This window comes from Vidua chalybeata, chromosome 3 (assembly GCF_026979565.1).
Source record: "Vidua chalybeata isolate OUT-0048 chromosome 3, bVidCha1 merged haplotype, whole genome shotgun sequence".
Lineage (NCBI taxonomy): Eukaryota > Metazoa > Chordata > Aves > Passeriformes > Viduidae > Vidua > Vidua chalybeata.
In genome coordinates this window covers 43,261,643-43,283,079 of record NC_071532.1, presented here as the reverse complement: position 1 = coordinate 43,283,079, position 21,437 = coordinate 43,261,643, and the positions used below count along the sequence as shown (strand labels likewise).

Sequence of the window (21,437 nt, the reverse complement as noted above, 5' to 3'; positions counted from 1 at the left end):
TTTTTTATCAAAAAGAAACACTTTGAATGAAAACCATATTTTTATTCAATACTTGGTTTTCCAGCATTGAGTCAACATAAAATTTTTCAACCAGCTGTATTACAGTCATAACAAGCTTTGAAAAAATTTATTTCTTGCCATTTAAACAGTGAGTTACCTTGTACCATTGCTTGCCAGTGAGATCTTACTGATATTTAAACTTTCCAATTTTGTTCTTCAGTGACTAAAAGCAACTTATCAAAATGAAAGAACTTTTATTGGCCTCTATTTGAAGGAATGATTAGATGCAGTTTTTGTGGGACTAGAATGCATTATAAATACATAAATTCCTCAAACATGGGTGGCTTTTAATGCCTTTGAATTATTTTCCAGTACACCCAGTTAGATCAGGGCAACAAACTCATTTGGTCTGAAAGCAGAGGACTAAAATCAAATTAACTCTTCAAGTGCCTCCAAAATCTGAGGTAAAGTTTTTGCAAGAGAGTAGTTCAGAATTTGAAGATCTGTTGAAGTTCAAATCATAGGAAGGGTTGAGTGTTTCCTTTAGTCATTAGGCCAAATTTTCACATCTGCATTAAAGCAAATTCCAAAAGATGAAAGAACTGACAAAGACTGATGGTTATATTTACCTGTTGCTTACCAAATTCATCCACATACTCTGATACAATGGAGACTGTTTAACAGAGTCAAAGGTGGGATTAGTTGCAGAGGCTCATGACAACACTGTTCTGGTGTAGTTTACTCTTTCAGAACATCCCTGTGCCCAGTTATTCTGGCTGGCAAGGAGGTAGGGGTGTTCTCTCTTTGTTTACTTGCCTAACTGGTTTGGGGAGGAGAAAATTAAGTAACTTCTGATCTTGTTTCCTCTCTGATTTTCTTAAAACTCCCATTATGCAACTAAAGTCATAATTTCAAACTGCCAGAATGTAATGAGAAAATTGCTAATCTCATTGCTCTCCTGTTTGGTTGTCTCTTATCTTAAGGGACTTACAGTTTCATTGTTCTTGCAGTTTCTAATCAGATTTTAATAGCAATCTAAGATAATTTTTAGGATGTGATTTTAAGTTCCTATGAATTGACACAACAGGGAAGCAGCAAAGCCAAAACTATCAGTATAAATGTCAGCGGTTTGAAAGGTCACTCTTCCCATTTCCCTACCAACATCTTTAGTATTGAACAGTGACTTGTAATGTAGTCACACATACTGTAGTTCATCCCTTTAGCTAAGCAGTCCAATATAATAATAGAAAATGACTGTAGGAAGAGATTATTTTGTTTCAGTGGGCATGAAGCCTCATTTTACTCAGAACTGTGTAAATAGGAGTGACTCTGCTGCAGTTACAAGGCTAATGCCACTGGAAGACTTATAAGGAAAGAGGAGAATCAGGCCTGGAGGGTTTCTTAAAATTTTTTTTTCTGTTTATGGGGACATTAATGGTACAGGAGTAATGATGGTGTTATGGTTTGTTTTGGAAACAAACCATAGTTTGTTCATTTCTTAAAGTAGCTAGTATGTAGTATATCAGTCTGCTGAATAAGTGACAATAGGACAGTCCACTCCAATCCTGCTGCTGTTACATAGCTGGAATTCCTCTTGACTTTAATGAATGTGATGTCAGCACAAAGGCTCCTCTACTCCACTGGTATTGCCAGCTGAAAAGCTGAATAAAGTATTTTCTCTTTATTATTGTTATGTACAACTTAATTGTCACCAGATGATGTGTTTTGCACACTGAATCATATTTATATTCAGAAAAATGGAATATTCAGAAATACCTTCACACATCAGAGAATATGCCACATAACTAAACATGGTGCTAAGGATGTTGTGGTGCACTTACCTTTACAATACTCTTGTCAAAATGAGCCTGTGTGGCTTCTATATAGAGCACCCTCTGTCGACAGCAAGGCTAGAGGAAAAATGCTTTGCTTCAGGTCTTTTTATTCCCTATATGATTAGAAAAGTTCATGAATCAGAATACTATATTTAAGCTTAGTTTATCATTTATTTCATATCTACTTTTATTGGAACTTTCTTCAGTGTTAACTAGAGTCTCTGTTATTCATCCTCAAAGTTGGTTGCATACAGAGAATTCCCCATTATGTTTCCAGTCCTTTCTTTACAGTCTTCTTTCTCTCCTGTCAATAGCTGATCTTCACTGCCTGTTTCTCAGTTTTTCCCTAGATATCATTGTGCAATCTCAAATGCTGGTTAACATTTCTTGTAACACTGATTTATCATCTCTCTAATATTTCATCTTCTAATTTTAACTAAGACAGCCAGAGGCATAAACTGGAGGCTTTATGAGCAGAATAACCAAGAAATAAAGGCTGTTGATCCTGCTATGAGCTTGCAGACTGTATTCTGAAAATACAGTGACTCCAAAACCAAGCTGAGAGTTCTTAGGAGCACCCAGTTGAGCAGTGACTGCAAAGAATAGGAGAGAGAGCTTGACTCCTAGATTGAGTAAACTTGGAAAAGTGTCTTTACCTATCTGTGTAGGATGTCCAGCTGTGTTACCCATACAGCAGGACGCTGAAGGATACCAAAATGTGGGAGCAACTAGATGTTTGACCCTAAAGCTAGTGAAATATATTTTTAGCATTAATTCAGTACCTTTCTAAGTAACAATGCTTCCTAAATAATAATTTATCCTAAGTTAGAATGCTTCCTAAGTAAGAATGCATCACCTTAGTCAAAGCTGTGAGTTGTTTTGTGGAAGTTCATATGAGTTTTTCAAATAAAACTCAATACAAGTGTCATAATGTCAGTGCTGTTTGTCTGACTGACTAGTGCTCAGAGTTTTGGACTATATTTTGTGCCAATATCACTTCCTCAGGATATCATTGTGGAGAGTTAATCAGCCTACAAAGTATTGTATGGGAAAACATCTGACATCAGCTACTGGAGGGAGACAGCGTGGTTTCACTGCTTACATTCAGGGTAGCTAGCCAGGAAGTCCAGGGCTCTAATCCTGGCTCTGCTTTGGGCAGGGCTGTCACAGTCTGGACAGATCAATGCAAGCAGAAGAAAGGTTTCATCAGAGAGATGGTTGAGACAGCATCTAGGACAGGACTATAGAATACAATACAGAGCTGGACTATAGAATACAATACGGAGCTTTACAGACTTAAGCAGTATAGTAGGTGGAAATGAAGAAAAATATGTTGCATTGACCAATTGAAATAGTGGTATTTCTCTAAATGAAAAGGCACCCTTTTTTCAATTTTGCATGGCTTTTGTTTTGTTTGTTGATCTCAGTGTCTCAGTCATGTAAATCATGACATTGGATTTACATCTTTTTCCTTGCAACTGATTGATAACTTTAAAGATTCCTCCCCTTCATTCTGCAAACTATACCTGTCATTGTGTCATTGTAAAATACGTATGTAGAATACAAGCAAAAGAGGATAGGCTTGCCCCTTTGATGCAAAGGAGAGCCTGTGTCTTCTCCTGCACGTTATCTTCATGAAAATGTGCATATGTGTATGAGGCAAAATTACTAGTGTTCAAGAGTACTTGTCAGGGGATTGTACAGTAGTTGTTTCCAAATGAGACCTAAGGCAAGCAGGTTTGTAAATACACAGGCTTTTCCACTCTTCTTTAGCCTGTGTTTGTTCCTCATGATTAATAAAAACAAGTACTGCTAAAGGCCCTTGTGAACTACATTAATTATGCCAGTGGTTGATTGGTTTGGCCCCAAATGCTTTGTAACAATAGGCAGATTTAATTAGCAACAGCTCTGATTGCAATAGCTTCACAACCTCCTGGGAGCATCATGCAGTGAGCTTGCTTTTGCATTATTGTCAAGACATGAAACAATGTTTAATTTTCCCACATTAAAAATAACACGAAGCATACAATGCATTATATGTAGAAACAATAACAGAACTGTCTTCATGTAAGCAATAATAAAAGTTTCCTTATTAGGTGCCTAAATACCAACATCACTCTTTCCTGTGATGCTCATTGTAGAAGTTAAATATTTATAATCTGTTTTATTTGAACAGTACTGCCAAAACCAGTCTTTCAGATTTTCTTCTTTAGTTGTAGAGAGCTTCAAAATAAATATGGCTTGAAGTAGCTGTACATGTCTGTGTGGGTAGATGAGATGGAACAGGTTTGAAAGGGCTGGAAATACCAAGCAAACACCTTGAAAAATTAATACTTTGGGAAACCTGCTCTTTACTCTCACACACAGCAGTAGATTGCTGGGAAGTATTTTTGCAAGGCCTGTACCATTTATACAGGTCATTTGTGTGGCATGTTAAACACTTTAAATAATGATCTTCTGAACACATAAAGTAATCATGGATTGTAAAAGATTAAGAATTCTTAGACACTTTAAAACTCTCATTTTACTAGTTCAAAAGTCTTTGCTACTGTGCATTATCTAAGAAGCCTTTAAAATTGTTCTGAATATTCTTGGGACTAATTTTCTGCTGCTCTGCATTGATCCCTATTGCAATGGAATGGTTCCAATTCATAGGAGCAGAAATTTTGGCCTGGAATTTTTCAATATGATTGTAGGTCTCCCATTCTTCAAAAGCATAGCGATGTTTCACTCTCACATCATATTTAGCATTATCTACTCTTCATAAAACTATTTATTTTTGAAAACAGAGATGAAAGTGGGGTGAAATTGGAATTTTTATTTTTAATTCAGATTTCCCTTGTTTTTTTCCAAAGTTTGAAGGCAAAGCCAAGCCAAAGATTTGTCTTTGCTCTTGAAATCAAAGCACAGGCTGAGCTGTTTAACCATGCCCATATGACAAAAGAAAAAAGGAAAAGAAAGAGCAACATAAAACGATATTAGAAGTTATTGGAGTCGAAAGAATTAATATTAGAATATTCTTACTGGCTTTTACTCTTCTTTGGCTCATCCTCCTTATTGCACGCAAAACTTTGCCAAAATCAGTAAACAATCTTCTTTCTGAATCCTGGAGCTCTCCTGTTATGAGTACTGACATCCTACATGCTTTATAAATAGTGTGCTTTGGATATAGTGTGCTGTGGAACAAAGACCTGTACAGCCTTTAATCTGAGATGAGCCTTCAGCTTTATGCAGGGTTAAAGGACTGCAGTTACCTTTTGACCAGGCTTCATGTTCATGTTATCAAATCTCATACTGAAGACAAGAGTTCTGGGAGCAGTATCATCAACAGATAATACCACATTAGAGAATATGTTTGTCACTCTGTTAAAAGATTTTTCATTGCACAACACAGTCTTTGTAATTAGAGACAAGCAATAATATGCATGCTCATTTTCCACCTGGTTCTTGCCTTCTCTTTGAAAAGATGAAGTAGAGAAAAACAGTAGAATAGTTCTTGATTCATCTGTCATAGGTTAGCTTTTAAGGGTGTAATTATGTTCTCAGTATTACTACATTTTTTAAATTTTGGGATTGTTTAAACCAAGTAGGTTTTAAGGGTATTTATCTGAGAGGTAATGGCAATGGTATCATAAACTTTTGTATTATGGCTGTCAAAGTAACTACCTGAAATACTGAAGAAAAAATTGAGCATTTCTGTTTCAGCAGCCTGTTTAATGTCTGTGTTCCTGCTCAGTGCCAGAGAGCCAAATTCTTACCATTCTGTAATGCTCATCCAGTCTGCTATGAGTTAGACAAAGGTGCAGACAGTATTGACCATTTTGTAAGATACTTTGACACATGTAAAGGAGAGCTACCAAAATTCAAAATAACATTCTCTTTTTTTTTTTTTTTTTTTAACATATCTGGGCATTTTTAAGCCATGCATCTTAGATCGCATTCCTGTAAAACAGACAGAAATCCTCCTGGCTCTACTGGCTTCTGCAACAGTAGTGATGATTCTGTCTGTAAGGTGGAAATGAGTTGATACTTAGAAAATTAAATGTAGGTGGAGTGCAGTCACCTCAGGCAGGAGTTAAGCAATAAGGCTGGAAAACATTGCATAGTGCCAACAGCATTAGCAGTGTGAACCAGTGGCAGGAACATGACACAGGCTGCAGCCAGAGATGCCACTGTACACCTCTGAAAGGAAAATTACTTCAGTGCCTAAGGTCAAGTATTCAAAGTCATATCCACACACTCAGTTTCGTAAATGGGGAAGAGGAACAACTGTTTCATGGAGGGGAAATACTAGATGAATAAACAGTTGTGTAAGATGGCTGGGTTATTTAAGTGCCAAAGTATGCATTTAGGCACTCTTGTTTGCCTGTTTTGTTTTTTAATTTTTAGTAGAGTTATTAAAAAAAATATGTATCCTCAGCTTACCTGGAAAAGAGTTTAATTTTCACAGCTCTATGGAAAAAGTGAACCAGCTTTATTTTCACTTCAAATCTCTCTTGAAAAATGAGGTATTTTTCCACTGGCAGGAGAATAGCATTTGCTGGTCAATATACTCATAAAGCAAGAATGATAGCTTTGCGCAATTTTGTTTAATGAATGAGCCTTTAGTTTGCTATAGCAAGCTAGCCAGCCAGCCACTCTGTTTGGGACAAGTCAGTGATTTTCATTTACTGTAATTTTGGGTGGTGGCTTTTTTTTTTTGTTTGGTTGGTTTTGCAGTTTGAACAGAGTGGGACTGCTCTGCTATGGCAGGATGAGGCAGCCATATGTAGCAATAATAGGTACCAGTATTTCCTCTTATGTAGGAAAACCAGATTTCATCCCATTTAGCAAATAACTGCTTTCAGATGTATCCTTGCAGAATGGGGCAGTCATTTGCACATTATCCTCTCTCATGTTAGGGAAGTCAAGTTAACAAAGCCTAGCAAGAACACCTGGAGATGATAATCCATGCTCTTCCCATTAATTGAGCAAAAGCAGGATGAGGGATCTCATCTTTTCAGAAGACCAGATTTTCCACTCTCATTGTGAAGCCTGATGCCATGACATTGACCATTTGGATTTAAATGATTTTTGATTTGTGTAAAGGTACTTTTTAAAGATCCATTGAGGAACGTAGGGTGTAAACAGTTCTTGGATTATGCCTGGCACTTTACAGAGGCTTGCTATCACTTTCACACACTGCTGTTAAAGATTTAACAAAAATATGCTGCTTTTGGTTTAGTGCACTCTCATATTTCATGGATGGTACAATAAAATATTTGACCGGAGAAATTCAATACAAAAATTTTGACTCTAATGCAAAATACATCTTACAAGTAACTCTTATCTATAATCTAATATATACTAACTTCATGCTTCTCTCTTATTTATCTACTGTAGAAGAAAATGCTAATATTTAAATGTTTAGAGTCTGATTGTGTCATGTTTATAAATGAAGACTAATTTCTGTGTGAGTTTTCAAGTCAGGACAGATCTCATGTTACTGTTTTATTCAATCTGAGTAAGAATGGCAAAATAGAGAATTACATTTGGTTTCAAAGCGGTAGCTAGTTTGATCCCTTAATCTGTTCAATGGCAGTGAAGAGAAAAAGGGTCACAAATGAATAGCTGATTAATTTAAATTAGTTATAATTCTGTGAGAGGGTGAATTTGAATACTTGCATAATGTTTCTCATCTGTTTAACCAAGAAGTTGGGATAAAATAAATAAACAAGGAATAGGAACAACCAAATAGAATGCTAAAATAGCAGGCTTTTTTGAGGCAAAACAGTTCTTTTTCTTTTGCAGTGACTATGGTTATAATCTTTCTCAGTAACTGTGGTTATAGGATTTCAAATCTTAAGAAAATAAAGAATTGCAGTGGTATGTGCAAAAACTTCCCTAAACCAGAAACTTTAAAAAAACATCCCAGCAGAAAAGTGGGTTTGGATTTTGATTAAGAGCAAGTCATCCCATTACATTTCAGACTTCTGTCTTATGGCCCCCCAAACCTTTGCCAGTTGTTAGAAGAGAATTTCTGTATTTCAGAAATCTTGATTTGATATAGGGCTATTTGGCTGCTCAGATTCCAGGTAAAAGTTGAGAAAATCTTGGTGTATCCCAGTAGATTATATTGATTATGATTATACTCTTTTCAGGTAAAGCTAAATAGGGGCTAGTGATTTCTGTATTTTGAATATTTTTTTCAATGGGCTCAATGCATTTTCAGAGGATTTTCCGTGTGTATTGCAGTGTCTTTGCATATGAAATGACATAGTTAAATGAGAGCATCTGTCTCTGATTTATCCTTCTTTGTTCAATGGATTAAACTACATAAATTAATCATTAGGGCTGTGTTGAAGAAATGAGCTTTTTGAGCCATAATCATCGGCCCAAGCTCCAAAAGTGCAAAATAGTGATCAGCTGTACACTGAGCGCTCTCTGAAAATGCACACAAGGGGCTTGCAATATTTTGTTCCCACAGATTTTTTCACAAATGAGAAAGAATATGGGTAGGAAAGTTGCCAGCTTTCTCCAGGCTTTGAGAACCCTCATGCTGATGCGCATCTGAACCTAATGTAAATCAAAACATGTGGCGCCAGATGAGTATGAATGCTGTAATTTAGTCCTAGGTTTTGATTGCCATCTAGATGTTGGGTCTAAAGTTGAGTGTTTATTAATGTTAGCTATTCCATACAATCAGTACTTGGTCCATGGACAAATATTAGGCTTAACTGGAAACATACTTGCATATGAATATATTCAGCTGAGACCTGATGTACTGTCCCTTGAATTTAGTAGGTATTTTTCCATGGATTTTTATTAGGGGAAACCTGGCCCACATAAATACTCTGTTTGATCCAGGTTAATGAACAGCCTTTATAAGTAGCTAGCAGCCTGAGCAAATTAATTCTTGCATTTTTTTGTAGCACTGAGCTACAGTGAGGTTCCTTGAAAGTGTCAAGAGGTGGCAGGCAGATAAATTCTTCTAAGAACAGGTGTCCTGGTTTGAATAAAAACAATCTTAAAAAAGATTGGTGTGAGATGCCCATGCTCTGGCCATGAAGGACAAGGAAACAGCTTACTGTACACAAAGGGTAGGAAGTTGACATGATACCACTTCATCTGCCTCTTCAGAGAAGAAATCTGTCATGCTACAGAATGTCTGGACAAAAGCTGGAAACCCTGAAAAAATAGAAAGCCATGGAATGACATCTCTCCTTTACTAGAATTAAGTAATTTGGGAAATTTTTGTCATCTGTCTTAACTGTGCTTATAGCAGGAGCAGAATTTCATCTGGGTGATGAAATTGGTCAGCTACAGGCAATGAACCTATTAGTTTACCTTGAAGGGGCATGTTTGCTGTAGGTAGATTGATAGAGCCACTGCTGTAGTGGACCATTTTGCCATTCAGTCAACTTCAACTCCTCTGCAGGAAATACGTAGCTTGAATAGAAATTATCTCACTTCCCACTTTCCTTTCTAAAGTGAACATTTCGGTCATATGTGGAAATACAATTTGGTGTAATGTAAGTGGATTCAACGAAACTTGAATACTGTGAAAACTAGTTAAAAATATAAAAACATATTATGATCAGTTTCCTGGGGGTGTATCAACTTCACTGGCTAAAAGAGGGTTCATCCTAAGCAAATGGATCAAATTCTTATTCTCTGAGATGTGGAATTTCTTGGAGGGTTTCATGGCATCAATAGGATGAGTATTTATGCATCGCAATCATGGTGTATTGAAATAAACTAGCACAAAGCTTCTGTAAATCAGTACTTGAAGTATGCTTAAATTAGGCTTAATTAAAAAGGACGGATAGATGATTTGAAGAACACTCTGATTAGCAGAAATTGTCATACAATTTAGGTATGATTGCATATTATATTCTGTCTGTATATCCTCCCAGAAACAGGGTAGAACTGCAATATTAACTGCCTGTAATGTTACACTGTACTCCTCTAGAACTTGCTTATCACTTTTGGAAGTATTTTTGTTCACAGGTTTCTTGTTACCTGCTTTCTATAGGGGACACTGAGCTTCAAGCCCTAATAAAAGATCCATTTACCCTGAAAACTAGGCTGTTTAAATTGCTCTTTCATGGCCCATTATGATAATGAGAAAAGGAGGGAGAAGGAACCAACTGAAAACAGAATTTCTTGGAGCAGATTCTGTTTGTTATATACACATTGCGGGGTTAAGGAAGTAGGAAGGAAATGTTTGTATAGTGGCAGGAAATGTTAAAGTACCATACAGATGCCTCTGTAATTTTCTGCAGATTTGACAACTTCTTCCTGTGGACCACACTGAAATTTAGACATAAATACAGCTATTTACATTTATGCAAAAAAGCCCAACTCAAATTATTTGTAATCATGAAAATCCACACATTGGGAGAAGTTGTGATAAAATACAGCATAAAAACTGCTTGAATTTCTGAAATAAGGAGCCTGTTATAAGACTAACAAGATGATTATCCTAACATACATAATATGGCGCTTGGTGTTTTAGATGTGCAACAGAAAAATGTACAGGTAAATAGATTATTCAGGATGACTTTTCCAGAAAAATCACGGCTGTTCTCCTCTAGGACATTCCCTGGTAAACATTAATTAACATTTTAGGTAGCCCATCACAGATGAGTAAATGGAGTCTTTAATAAATAAGGATTTACAGTGTTACATCCTATTACTATTGAGGTATTTCTTCTTAAAAATGAACTGAATTAATGTAAATTTTAGTAAGTGACTGAAGTTTTTGTTAAAAAAAAATCTTGTAAATTAACTTGATTTATTGAAATCCAGAGTGTTTTCTTAGGGAGGACTGGCAAAAAAACTGACCAATGATTTTATACAAAACATGAAACTTTTCCAAGTTTGTCATTAGCTGAAGTGTGTTTTTTATTGACAGCATGTCAGCTGGTTGTTTGTAATGGACTGCAAAGGCATATTAAACCAGAACATGAAAAATTTATTTAGCAACTAATCTTTAAAATGAAGAGGGAAGAAATGGAATAGCACTGTGACATAGGAAGTGTAACATACATTACATCTAAAGCATTTTTTAAACTCACTCTTAGTCATGAGCAAGAATTTTACTTTGTCATTCAGAAACGGCTATTGGGTGGATGGTACAAAGGCTCTTGGTGTAAAACTGGACAAAAAAGTATATTTCCTTATATTATTGAAATGTCTGCTTTGAATCAGTAATGCTTATAAGCCTAAATTAAAATGTAGTTTGGGTAGGAAATGCAGAAAGGTTTATTAACCTGAAATAAATTACCCCAGCTAAGCTATAGCACTGGCTAACATGGTAGACTGTGCAAAAAGGATTTTTTTAGCCATGTTTATATTTTAGGCATGTTTATATTCTTTTTACTAAGATGCTTGGAAATTATCTCTTTTATTTCTTGCAAGGTAAAATGAAGGAATTAAGTAAAATAACAGCAGTGTAAGCACGTTCCTTGAAAAGAAGAAACTGGAGTGTGAGTGCATTTCTATTCCCAGAAGGAATGTTATTGTAGTAACACATTCCAGAGAAAGTTTGATGCATTTTAATGAGTAAGGTATTTATCCTACTTTTATTGTGGCATAGATCCTTTTCCATACTGTTCGCTTTATGAACTTCTGGCATCCATTTGTTATGGTTCCAGTTCATAGTTGTTGTCAGATTGTTTGGACAAACTGTCAGAGATTTTCTAAGTTAATGACATTTATCACTGGTTCCCCTAGGAAATGAACATTTGTTGACCGTCACTCTTCTGACATTACAAAGGCAATTATTTTCAGTGGTATGGTAGCTCTTGTGATAAGAGCTCTTACCATCAGGGCTACAGTTGCATCTTTCCACTACTCCTGTTGTAAATAATTGAAAGAAAAGTCTGAGTGGCTCCCCCAGACAGGAAATCACACAAAGGATTAATGTTCTGGTTCTGGCAGGCAGGATTATAGATAAGCACTTTAGACCAGTTTCCCTTTAGGTAAGATCAATGTTCTAGTAGGGAAAACAAACAGGGAAGTAGTGATGGTAACACAAATAGTTGCATCAAAAGTGTACAAAACATTAGACTTCAGAAATTACTCTCTTGGGCAGATGGCTTGAGAGCTGACCTGAAGCTCATGGGCCATTGTATAAGGGAGAAAAATTATAAGCTATTCTGCACTTTTGTTCAACGAATTTAATGAACTCTGTTCAGCAGATTTGTAGTAAGACTCAGTCATTTGGCTCATAGAGAACTGACAGATGTAGTGTTTAGTGTATTCTTTTTTTTTTTTCTAATTTGTTAGAAATAATCTAGATTTTATTTGAAAACTAATTTAAGCCCAGTGATAAGTGTTCCTCTGCTTGTTAAAATTTCCTATCTGTAAGGGAAAGATAAGAAATTAAAAGTTTCAAGAGGGGGAAAGTCCTTTATCTTTAAACCTTCCTTTGATTACTGTCTACTCTGTTTCCAGTCTCACTTCTGATGTTAAGTTCAAGCAGTCTTCTGACTGTCCCTTCTAAAGCTATAAGCCACGTTTTCAGCCCTCCTGTGACATCTTCCCTGCAATTCTGCTTTTCCGTGCCGCTGAGATTTAAAACCTGACATAAGGGAATAAAAGAACCAGAAGAAACATAACTAGTGCAAAAGATACAATTTCTGGCTTGAGCAACAGCTTGTAGAAAATCTTGCCTCAGCAAGTCAACCAGTAAAGACCAGGTATCTAAGTCTAACACTGTTGCCTAAACCACCTCAACAGAGGTGACTGCACTGACCCATGAGTCAGCAGTGCAGTCCTTCATGGGTTGTTTCAATCAGTTGAAACTAGAGCTTCACAGAAATTAGGGAGTGTAGTTTTTGCCCATAGCTGAAAAAGTTCATATTTGCTTCTGCACTGGGAATTTTCCATCACACCCACTCTGTTCAGATACATTTTGTTTATCTAGATGGCCTGACTATGTGGTCTTTATAAACCAGTGTATTTTCTAAACAAAGCTGGGAGCATACAAATGTATTTTTCATATAAAGCTTAGTTTTGTAGAGATAAGAATACCTGCACATCTGCCACATTATGTTGCTAGTTACAAGGACGTAAACCAAGAGAAGGTCACAGTAACTAATGGCATGGTTCCAAGGTTTATCAGTATGAAAGAGACATTAATATAGTGGAATTTAAAAAGTTATTATTTCCTCTCTCTCATGGCAGCTGCTTCACCCCATCTGCTCTTTTTTGATTGATTGTATACAAAACATAAAAAGTGAACAACAAAGCTAAGTGAGGTGTTTTCTAGAGTTGTCACAGCTTGTTATTTGATATTCATCATAATCCAGATTCAGTGAGGCGAGCATTTATTTTGGCTACTCTAAGAGGATATTGGTGACAGATTTCTACTTTGTCAAACTATAGTTATTTCTGTAAAGGTTTCGACATGGAAACAATTCCTATTTCCCTTTTTAAAAGAGTGTTTCTGTCCCTACTACAGTGATTCTCTAAGTACACTTTATTATCTAAGCACTGGAAATTTGAGAGGTATTCAATCTCTGTTTATGTCAGTGGGTAGACCAAGACAAAAGCATGTACAATCATTAACTTATCTAGATACCCTGTTCAAATACTATATGAAACAAAAGAGTAAAAAAAGTCAGCTAAAGACCTCCATCTGTGCCTTGTGTAATCAAGCTAGAAAGTGATATTGTCCTTTTTAAAACCTTTTACATGGATTGGAAAAAAGCACACTGTTTTGTAAACCAGGCCATTGTATAGATGGAATTGTGTGCCATTTAAAGTATGAAGGTGTTTAGCTTCCTAGCACCTTTCCCCCTGATTTGGGACATTTGCATATGCAAAAAGCTGTCAAGGAGAAGTATTTTTTTGTGAATTTCTATTGGTGCCTACAGTTTGCAAAGCATTTTCTGAACTCTGTGGATAAAAGAAAACAAGATTATGCTAGAGCTGAAATTTGTTAAAATGCATTAGAATATTCAGTCAGGATTCAACTTGTTCTTTGTGCTGAACTATTAAAAGTTAAAAAGTAAATACTTTAGCTGGTTTGAAAGAAGAGCAAATATTACCCACTTTTTTTTTTTTTCTTGTAACATTATAATGACAGTTCTTTAACTGAAGAGAATCTGTTATGGATTGAAATTCTACTGGCTTGAAATTTTCCTGTTAGTAATTTGAATGTCTGTAGAGTGCTTAATATTCTTGCTTTTCAAATATTTAATATCTTTTTCCTACTGGATAGTGTGGGAATTATTTAGAAATATACTTTTTAACAGTCTAAATTTCACATCACAGGTGATTTTCAAGTCCCTGGAAAAATAATGGCTTGAATAAACAGCCTTTCTTATTTACTGTCTCTGAAGTTTCACATGTACTGGATTATTAATGACCAAAAATCCTCAGCAGAGGTGTTATTTTACTGATTGGTATAAACTGACAGGCCTTCTCAGGCCCTATGATTTCTGCTCTTTCCCCTTGCCTCATAGTTTCATGTAAAGGCTGAGAATGTATAGATATGTAAGTTTTTCACACATTTGGAAAGATTTTGGATATAGTGATTACATTACATGAAAATGTATTCTTCTCGTGGGTCTTTGCTCTCCAGAGCAAATGGTACATTGCCAATACCAGTATCACCAGAAAGGAACGTGGAAGAATTCTCAGTGTTAAGAGGTTGTTTCAGAACTGGAAAGAACGAGTAGAATATAAACATCCAAATGAATATCTAGATGAATAATTAATTTAAGGAATCCTAAGCAGTTGGATTTTTGCTATTATTTCTGAAAAGAATCTGTACTTTAGGGACTGTGGAGTGCATGAGGATTTTTTTAAGGTCACAAAGTATATGCTTATCCATAGATTTTATCAAGTATAGGAAAGGGGACATTCAAAATGCTATTAGGACTATAAAATGAAGCAGCTGCATGAAAAGGAAACTAAAGTTTCTAACAACATATAGCCTAAACCAATGTAGCTGGTATTTGAGCTGTAGCAAGCCTTCACAAAGAAGATCCTTATATGCAATCAAAGAAAGGTATAAAATCTGTTTGATAAATCGAGTAGGCTCTTTCCATCTATCTTCTTCAGTACTTTTTCTTTTCCATCCAAAAGCGTCATCATGTGATCAAGAACTTCAGTCAGCCCTGGAGGAAGCAAAGCAGCCCCAGAAAGACAATGTGTTCATTCCAGAGTGTGCTCAGGGCGGCCTCTACAAACCAGTGCAGTGCCATCCTTCCACAGGCTACTGCTGGTGTGTTCTGGTGGATACGGGACGTCCCATCCCCGGTACATCAACCAGGTAAGGGAGTACATTTTCAGTTCTCAAAAGCTATGGAAAGAACATGCCCTAGTGTCCATGGACTATCATGTAGATTTCTATTGCTGGTGGAATTATGTCATTTAGGGTTTTTCCACTATAAAGTGAAATATTTTGAGACATCACAAATTAGGGCCAGATGGCCATGGACTCTTTCACTTCAATGGCACAGGCAGTTTGTCATCCTAGTCCTCTTCCTTACTCCTTTTTTGTGCTAGGAATTCAAGGCTTGGAGCATATAATGAATAATCCCAGAGGAAATCTCATACTCCTTATCCTGAATATAAAAGAGGCAAGTGAGATGGTCTATGACACAAACCACATCCAAACTCAGAAATGCTTAGTTATTTTGTTATTTTTTCAGCAACCTCCTCAACTATTTCATGATGGGCTTTGATGGAACAACTCCTCGAGAACTCATAGCAAGGAAATATCATTTTAGTGCGTTATTAATAGAAGGTTGGAGTTCAGTCATTTCAGCTGAGCCGGATATATGGTAAATTATTGTAAGCCACATAGTACAGATGTAGGCAAAGCACATATCACGTTCCAAAGGATGTTATTTAGGTTGGTTATTGAGGTTTGGCCCTTGTAGGAATGCTGTAGAAACTCATATGGAGCTGGCAGGCAGTATATATATCTTGATGCAATCATAACTCTTTTATAACTTAAGCAAAATCTTTTTTATCATTTGCATAAGGTTTGTGAAAGAAATGTGTTATAAGCCACTTGCTGTAAAATAGTGTATTCCTGGGGAGAATTTTTTCATATATTATTCAAGTGCTGAGTTATTGCTAGCTGTTTATACCATAGTCTAGACTATGCCAATTACAGTGCCATCTGAATTGGACTCCTTGATCTTAGAGGTCTTTTCCAACCTTAAGGATTCTTTGATTTTATCACTTAAAGTCGCTATTGATCAACTGTTTCTGACAAGTTGAGGTCCATAAATGGTCAAAACATAATAGTCTAAATTTGATCCTAAAATTGTAGGATCATTATACATGATACATGAGGATCTAAAGATGACTTCTAGAGATTCCAGATACTCCCTTTAATGCTCTTTCTCTGTTTTCCACCCCTAGGTTTGTTCACTGTTTAGTGCCAATCCTTCTTTGAGTTAGTATCTTAAATAATTTTATTTCCTATTCCCTAATTTGAGTCCAAATCATCTTTTTGTGCTTATCAAGTAATGGAGCTTCTGCTGTGGTTTTGTTTTTGTTGGGTTTTGGGTTTTGGTGGGGTCTTCTTTTTTTTTGTTTTTGTTTTGGTTTGAGTTTTCTTCTTGTGGGTTTTTGGTTTGGGGTTTTTTTGGGGGGAGGGTTTGTGGTGTTGTTTCTTTCTCTTTTTTCTCCTTTTTTTGGTTTTTGTTTTCAGTTTTTTTGTGTGTGTTTTAATTCTTATTGATATCATTTTATTATAGAGTCACGGAATAGCTGAGATTGGTAGGAACCTCTGGAGGTTTTCTGATCCAATCCCCCTACTCAAAGCAAGATCATCTAAAGTGGATTGCTCAGGACTATGTCCAGTTTATTCTGAGAATTGCTAAGAATGAGGAATCCATAGCCTCTCTAAGCAACCTGTCTTAGTGTTTGATCACCATCATAGTTAAAAATAGGTTTTTTCTTACCTTTACATGAAATTTTCAGTATTTTATTTTGTGCCCATTGCCTTATTTCCTGCCAGTGGACATCAGCAAGAAGATTATAACTTCCCTTTCATTATTTTCCTCTCTTTGGGTACTTAGAGACAACATTAAGATCTCCCGCGAGCCTTCTCTTCTCCAGGGTGAACATTGTCAGCATCCTTTTCTTACTATATCAAATGCTCCAGTCCCTTAATCATATTCATGGCCCTTTGCTAGACCCAGTATGCCCATGTCACTGTTGTTAGGGGAGCTCACAGCTGGACATAATCTTGCAGATAAGTCTCATTCACCCATTGTGAACGAGAGGGCAAGGATCTCCTCCCTTGACCTGACAGCAGTTCTTTTTCTAATGCAACCCTGGCGGCTATTGCCTTGTACTCAGCATCCATCAGAAATCCCAGGTTCTTGCTTCAAAGTTGCTTTCCAGCTGGTTGACCCCATACTGTACTGATGCAGGGAGTTAATCTGTGCCAGGGGTAAGAATTTTGCATTTTTTTTAACTTAGTGAGATTCCTGCCAACCCATTTCTGCAGCCTGTTGAATTTCCTCTGAATGGCAGCACAACGGTCTTGTGTATCAGACACTTCCTTCCAATTTTGTATCATCTGCAAACTTACTAAAGTTGTTCCATGTCCCAGTGTCCTGGTCATTAAGGAAGAGGTTGAACAATATTGTTTAACAATAAACAAGCTTTGGGGCACTCCACTGGTGACTGGCTTCCAGCTGAAATGTTTCTGCTCATCCCAACTATTTGAAACTGGCTGTTCAGCCATTTTTCAACACACCTCACTGTTCATTTATCTCATACATACTTCATGAGTTTGTCTATGAGCATGTGCTCAGAGACAGTGTCAAAAGCCTAGCTAAAATTAAGACAAATAATGTCTGCCCATCTCACCTTATCCAGTGAGCAAGTTACAGAATCACAGTAAGCTGCAGCGTTGGTGAAGTATGATTTCCTCTTCAATTCCATCCTGACTACTCAATCACCTTCTTCTTCATATGTTTTGAAATAGCTTATAGGAGGATTTACTTCATCACCTTCTCAGAAACTGAGGTAAGGCTCTCTGACTTATTTGGCTCTTCCTTGACCTTCTTGAACACAGAAGTGGTATTTTCTTTCTTCCAGTTCCCAGGAATCTTCCCCAGCCAGTATGACCTTTCAGATATAATAGAGTGGCCCACAAATCAGCCAGCTTCCTCAGCACTTGTGGGTGCATCCCATCAGGTCCCATGGAGTTATGTATGTCCAATTTGTTCAAACAATCCCTGAGTTGATCCTTCATGACCCAGAATAAGTCTTCCTTGCTCTAGACTTTACTACTGCTCTCAAGAACCTGGAATTCCTTGGTCTTACAAGTAAAGACTGGGGAGGAGGTCTTATGAGACTGGTCTTACAGACTGGTCTTACAAGTAAAGACCAGGGAGGAGGTGCCATTGAGTACTTCTGCCTTCTCTCTGTTCTTTGTCACAAGGTCTCATCCCACCCAGCAGCAGGCTTACACTTCCCTTGTCTTCTTTTTGCTGCTGATACTCATGTAGGAAGTTCTTCTTGTTACCTTCATGCTCCTTACCAGATTCCTAACCCCATCCCTGCACACTTGAACAGTGTCTGTTTATTCCTCCTGTATCAGCTTACCAATTGTATGCTTCCTTTTTAAATGTGAATTTTTTTAGGTGCACTTTCTTCATCGGTGCAGGCTTCCTGCCACATCCTTCATGTCAGCATGAACTATTTATGAAACTGGAGGTGATGATCCTCAAAAATCAACCACCTTGCTTTCCTATTCATATGTATAGTGTGCATGCAGTACGTGCCATTTTGGCCCCTACTGTCATACAGACTGGAATTCTTGGCCTTCCCAACCCCTTGATGAGTCACCTATGGACCTAGAATCAGTCTCTGTCTCTTTTTTCCCCCTTTTGGTCTGCTGGGCTCTTGTTTTTGGCAACTACACAGTCACTCAGCTGTGGGAGAAGAGGCGGCAGGAAGACCTATCACTGTGCTGCATGTCTCAAGGTTGAAAAGCTGGAAAATTGGATTCAGTCTTTCCATGCATATGGTTTAGACAAAAAAGTACTCTACCTGATGACTGATACTAAAAAGATCAGCTGCTATGTTCTTGACCATTTCTAATTTTTCATCTATGTTAGACTTAAGGTCAGTCCTTAGTGAAGCTCTGCGGAAGTAAAATTTAGTGATATCCCCAAAGAGGACATTTCTGAGCACAGATGGGTAAGGAGAGTACTCAGTTTTAGGAATTTCATACTAAATAAAGAATGACTGGTGTATTTAGGAATCTACAGTCTTGGTAAACAAGCAGGTGGGATTATTGCCTGGAATTTAAGAGGAATGTCTAGACTTCATTTCTGAGAAATATTTAGATGGGCTGGAATCCCATTAATTATTTCTTGATTTTATTTTTTTTCTGTATTGATAAAACTAAACTTTTTTTTTTCCTCAGGGAGAGGGAACTAAATGGAGATCAGAATATAATGAGGAATATACACTTGTCTTTTTGTAATTCTTATAGAATGGAAAGTAGGAATATGTGAGTCCTTCCTAGTTTAAACAGCCAGGGGCTTGTGCAAAATTTGGTGTACTGTCTTTCAGTTTTGCACTGCAAAATACAAATTAAAGGATCTTAAAACTCTACCTCAGGAACTGATAACATCAGTACTCCTGGTAGCAAGATGGGTGCATAGCATACTGAAATCTCTGTTCTGCAAATAAGGATTGAATCACTAAGGGACAACACTGAAGGATAGACAGATCCAGGAAGCTATTTCCAGAACAGCTCAACATTCTGCTTGTTATTTGTTTTGAATGTATTCATGAGGATGACATAAGGTTCTGAAAACCTCAATAAATGGTAGTCACGTTAAATAAGACTGTCAAAATGAAGGGAAGTTATTAACATTCATTTATCTTCTAATACATTGTCTTCTGAAAAAAAGAAAATCATTTGTCAGTGAAGGTATTTCAGAAAAAAATAAACTCATTCTAGAGTTAAAATAAAGGTATGTCAATGAAGAGCCTCTCTAGGACATTTAAGACAGTAAAACAAAAGAAATAGGTGAAGTTGTGGAATAAATCTGGATTAAAAGGAGGTAATGCATTTAAAGGCTAAAAACAACCATTCCCACAAAAGCATCAGTGTGGTCCTCACCAGCTGGCTCCCAATGCCTCTTGGAAATCACAGCATGAACTTTTGGCTCTTTGGGGACCATGGGGCTGTGTTCTCACATATGGCTTTTTTTAGCAACTAGGATCTTGTGCAGAGTAAACTCCAAACTTGCACAAGATTATGTAAACTTAAAAAGGAACATAAAAAGAAACATGTTTCATGAAGCTGCCCACACTGTAGAATCCCTGTGGAAGCCTTCATTCTCTACTGCTTTGTACACCTCAGTAAATCTCAGTGCTTCCCAGCAGACTGATCAGAGGTATAAAGCAGTCTTCCTAAGCCCTTGCCAATTCTAGATATACATTTACTGCTAGGGATACTTTCCCCTTTTAAATTCAAAAGAGTAACTTGGGATGTCTTTTAACTACACTGTTTTTAACCTGACAGTGCTCCATTCTGACATCCCATTCCTACTCTTTCTCCATGAAAACTGAGGCAAGTCTGTTTTTCTTATCAGTTTTCAGCATGGCTTTTCCTGTATGGTAAATTTTAAATGACTTGTTTTCTTTCTTCAGTTGCTTTAAAGAGTTACACGTAGATTTTTTCACATTGCAGCATTTTAACACCTATTGGGCTTTTATAGATTTAGTTTGCATATGATGAACTATGTGTGTATTTAACAAAAATATCAGCCAAAAGGGTAGAAGAGTAGAGGCCAAAAAATGAAATGTAGGCACAGAGCACCCAGAGTAATGGAAGAGAAGGAGGGGAATGCAGAGTCAGATATCAGATTAATCAGGGGCCAGGCTGTTTGCCAGATACTACATTAGTGAATATTGCTCAGAGACTTCCCTTTCACTGTTTTCCTGGCTGATTGAAGTGGTCATCCATCAAGTATCTGAATCCAACCCATGTTATCAAAGCACCTTCTATTTCTGACATTCTTTAGGGTAAAAAAGAGTCTATATCTCTCCCATGTCCATAAAAATGATACTGTACCTTCTTGCAGCAGCTAAAATTTGATGGGCCAGTAGTCAGTTTCATCAGATGGTGTAGAAATAAATTAAGCACTCAAAGGAAAAAATAATATTGCAGTTCTCTATGCTGCCTGATAATTAAGAGCAAAATATTTAGGCATTGTTTTTAGAAGCAGTCTGACCTGAATCCATGACATTGCCACCATTCAATATTTTTAGAAATATTTTCTTCCAAAAAATGGATTAATATATTTTAATAAGAAATGCAAATATGCCACACAGTAAATGTGATTTTGGTGAAGTTGGAGTAGGAGAACTTCAGTGATATAAACTACAAAAGAATCTAGATTCAGTGAGCAGTATGTGCACACACATGTATATAGACACAATTAATTTTAGTTTAACTGAGAATTGAAACATTCTCTGAAGAGCTACCTGCTGAGTTCTGCAACTTCAGTCTACTTTAGGACAATAAAGTAAAAATTTCTCAGAAAGGGACTCTGTTGAGTTGAGTGAAAGACCACTATGCATTGATAATGGGACATGGAAAAAGAGCTGAGATTC

General features: G+C 36.8%; 1 protein-coding gene across 3 annotated transcripts in view; it reads left to right on the top strand.

The window, feature by feature from the left end:
• SMOC2 (SPARC related modular calcium binding 2) overlaps positions 1–21,437 on the top strand; it is a 141,183-nt gene that overhangs the window by 81,225 nt on the left and 38,521 nt on the right. For all 3 annotated transcript variants that reach the window (XM_053939204.1, XM_053939203.1, XM_053939202.1), the window contains one exon: positions 14,916–15,102. In XM_053939204.1, coding sequence (XP_053795179.1) covers positions 14,916–15,102 — 187 coding nt within the window. The remainder of the gene's footprint in view (positions 1–14,915; positions 15,103–21,437) is intronic.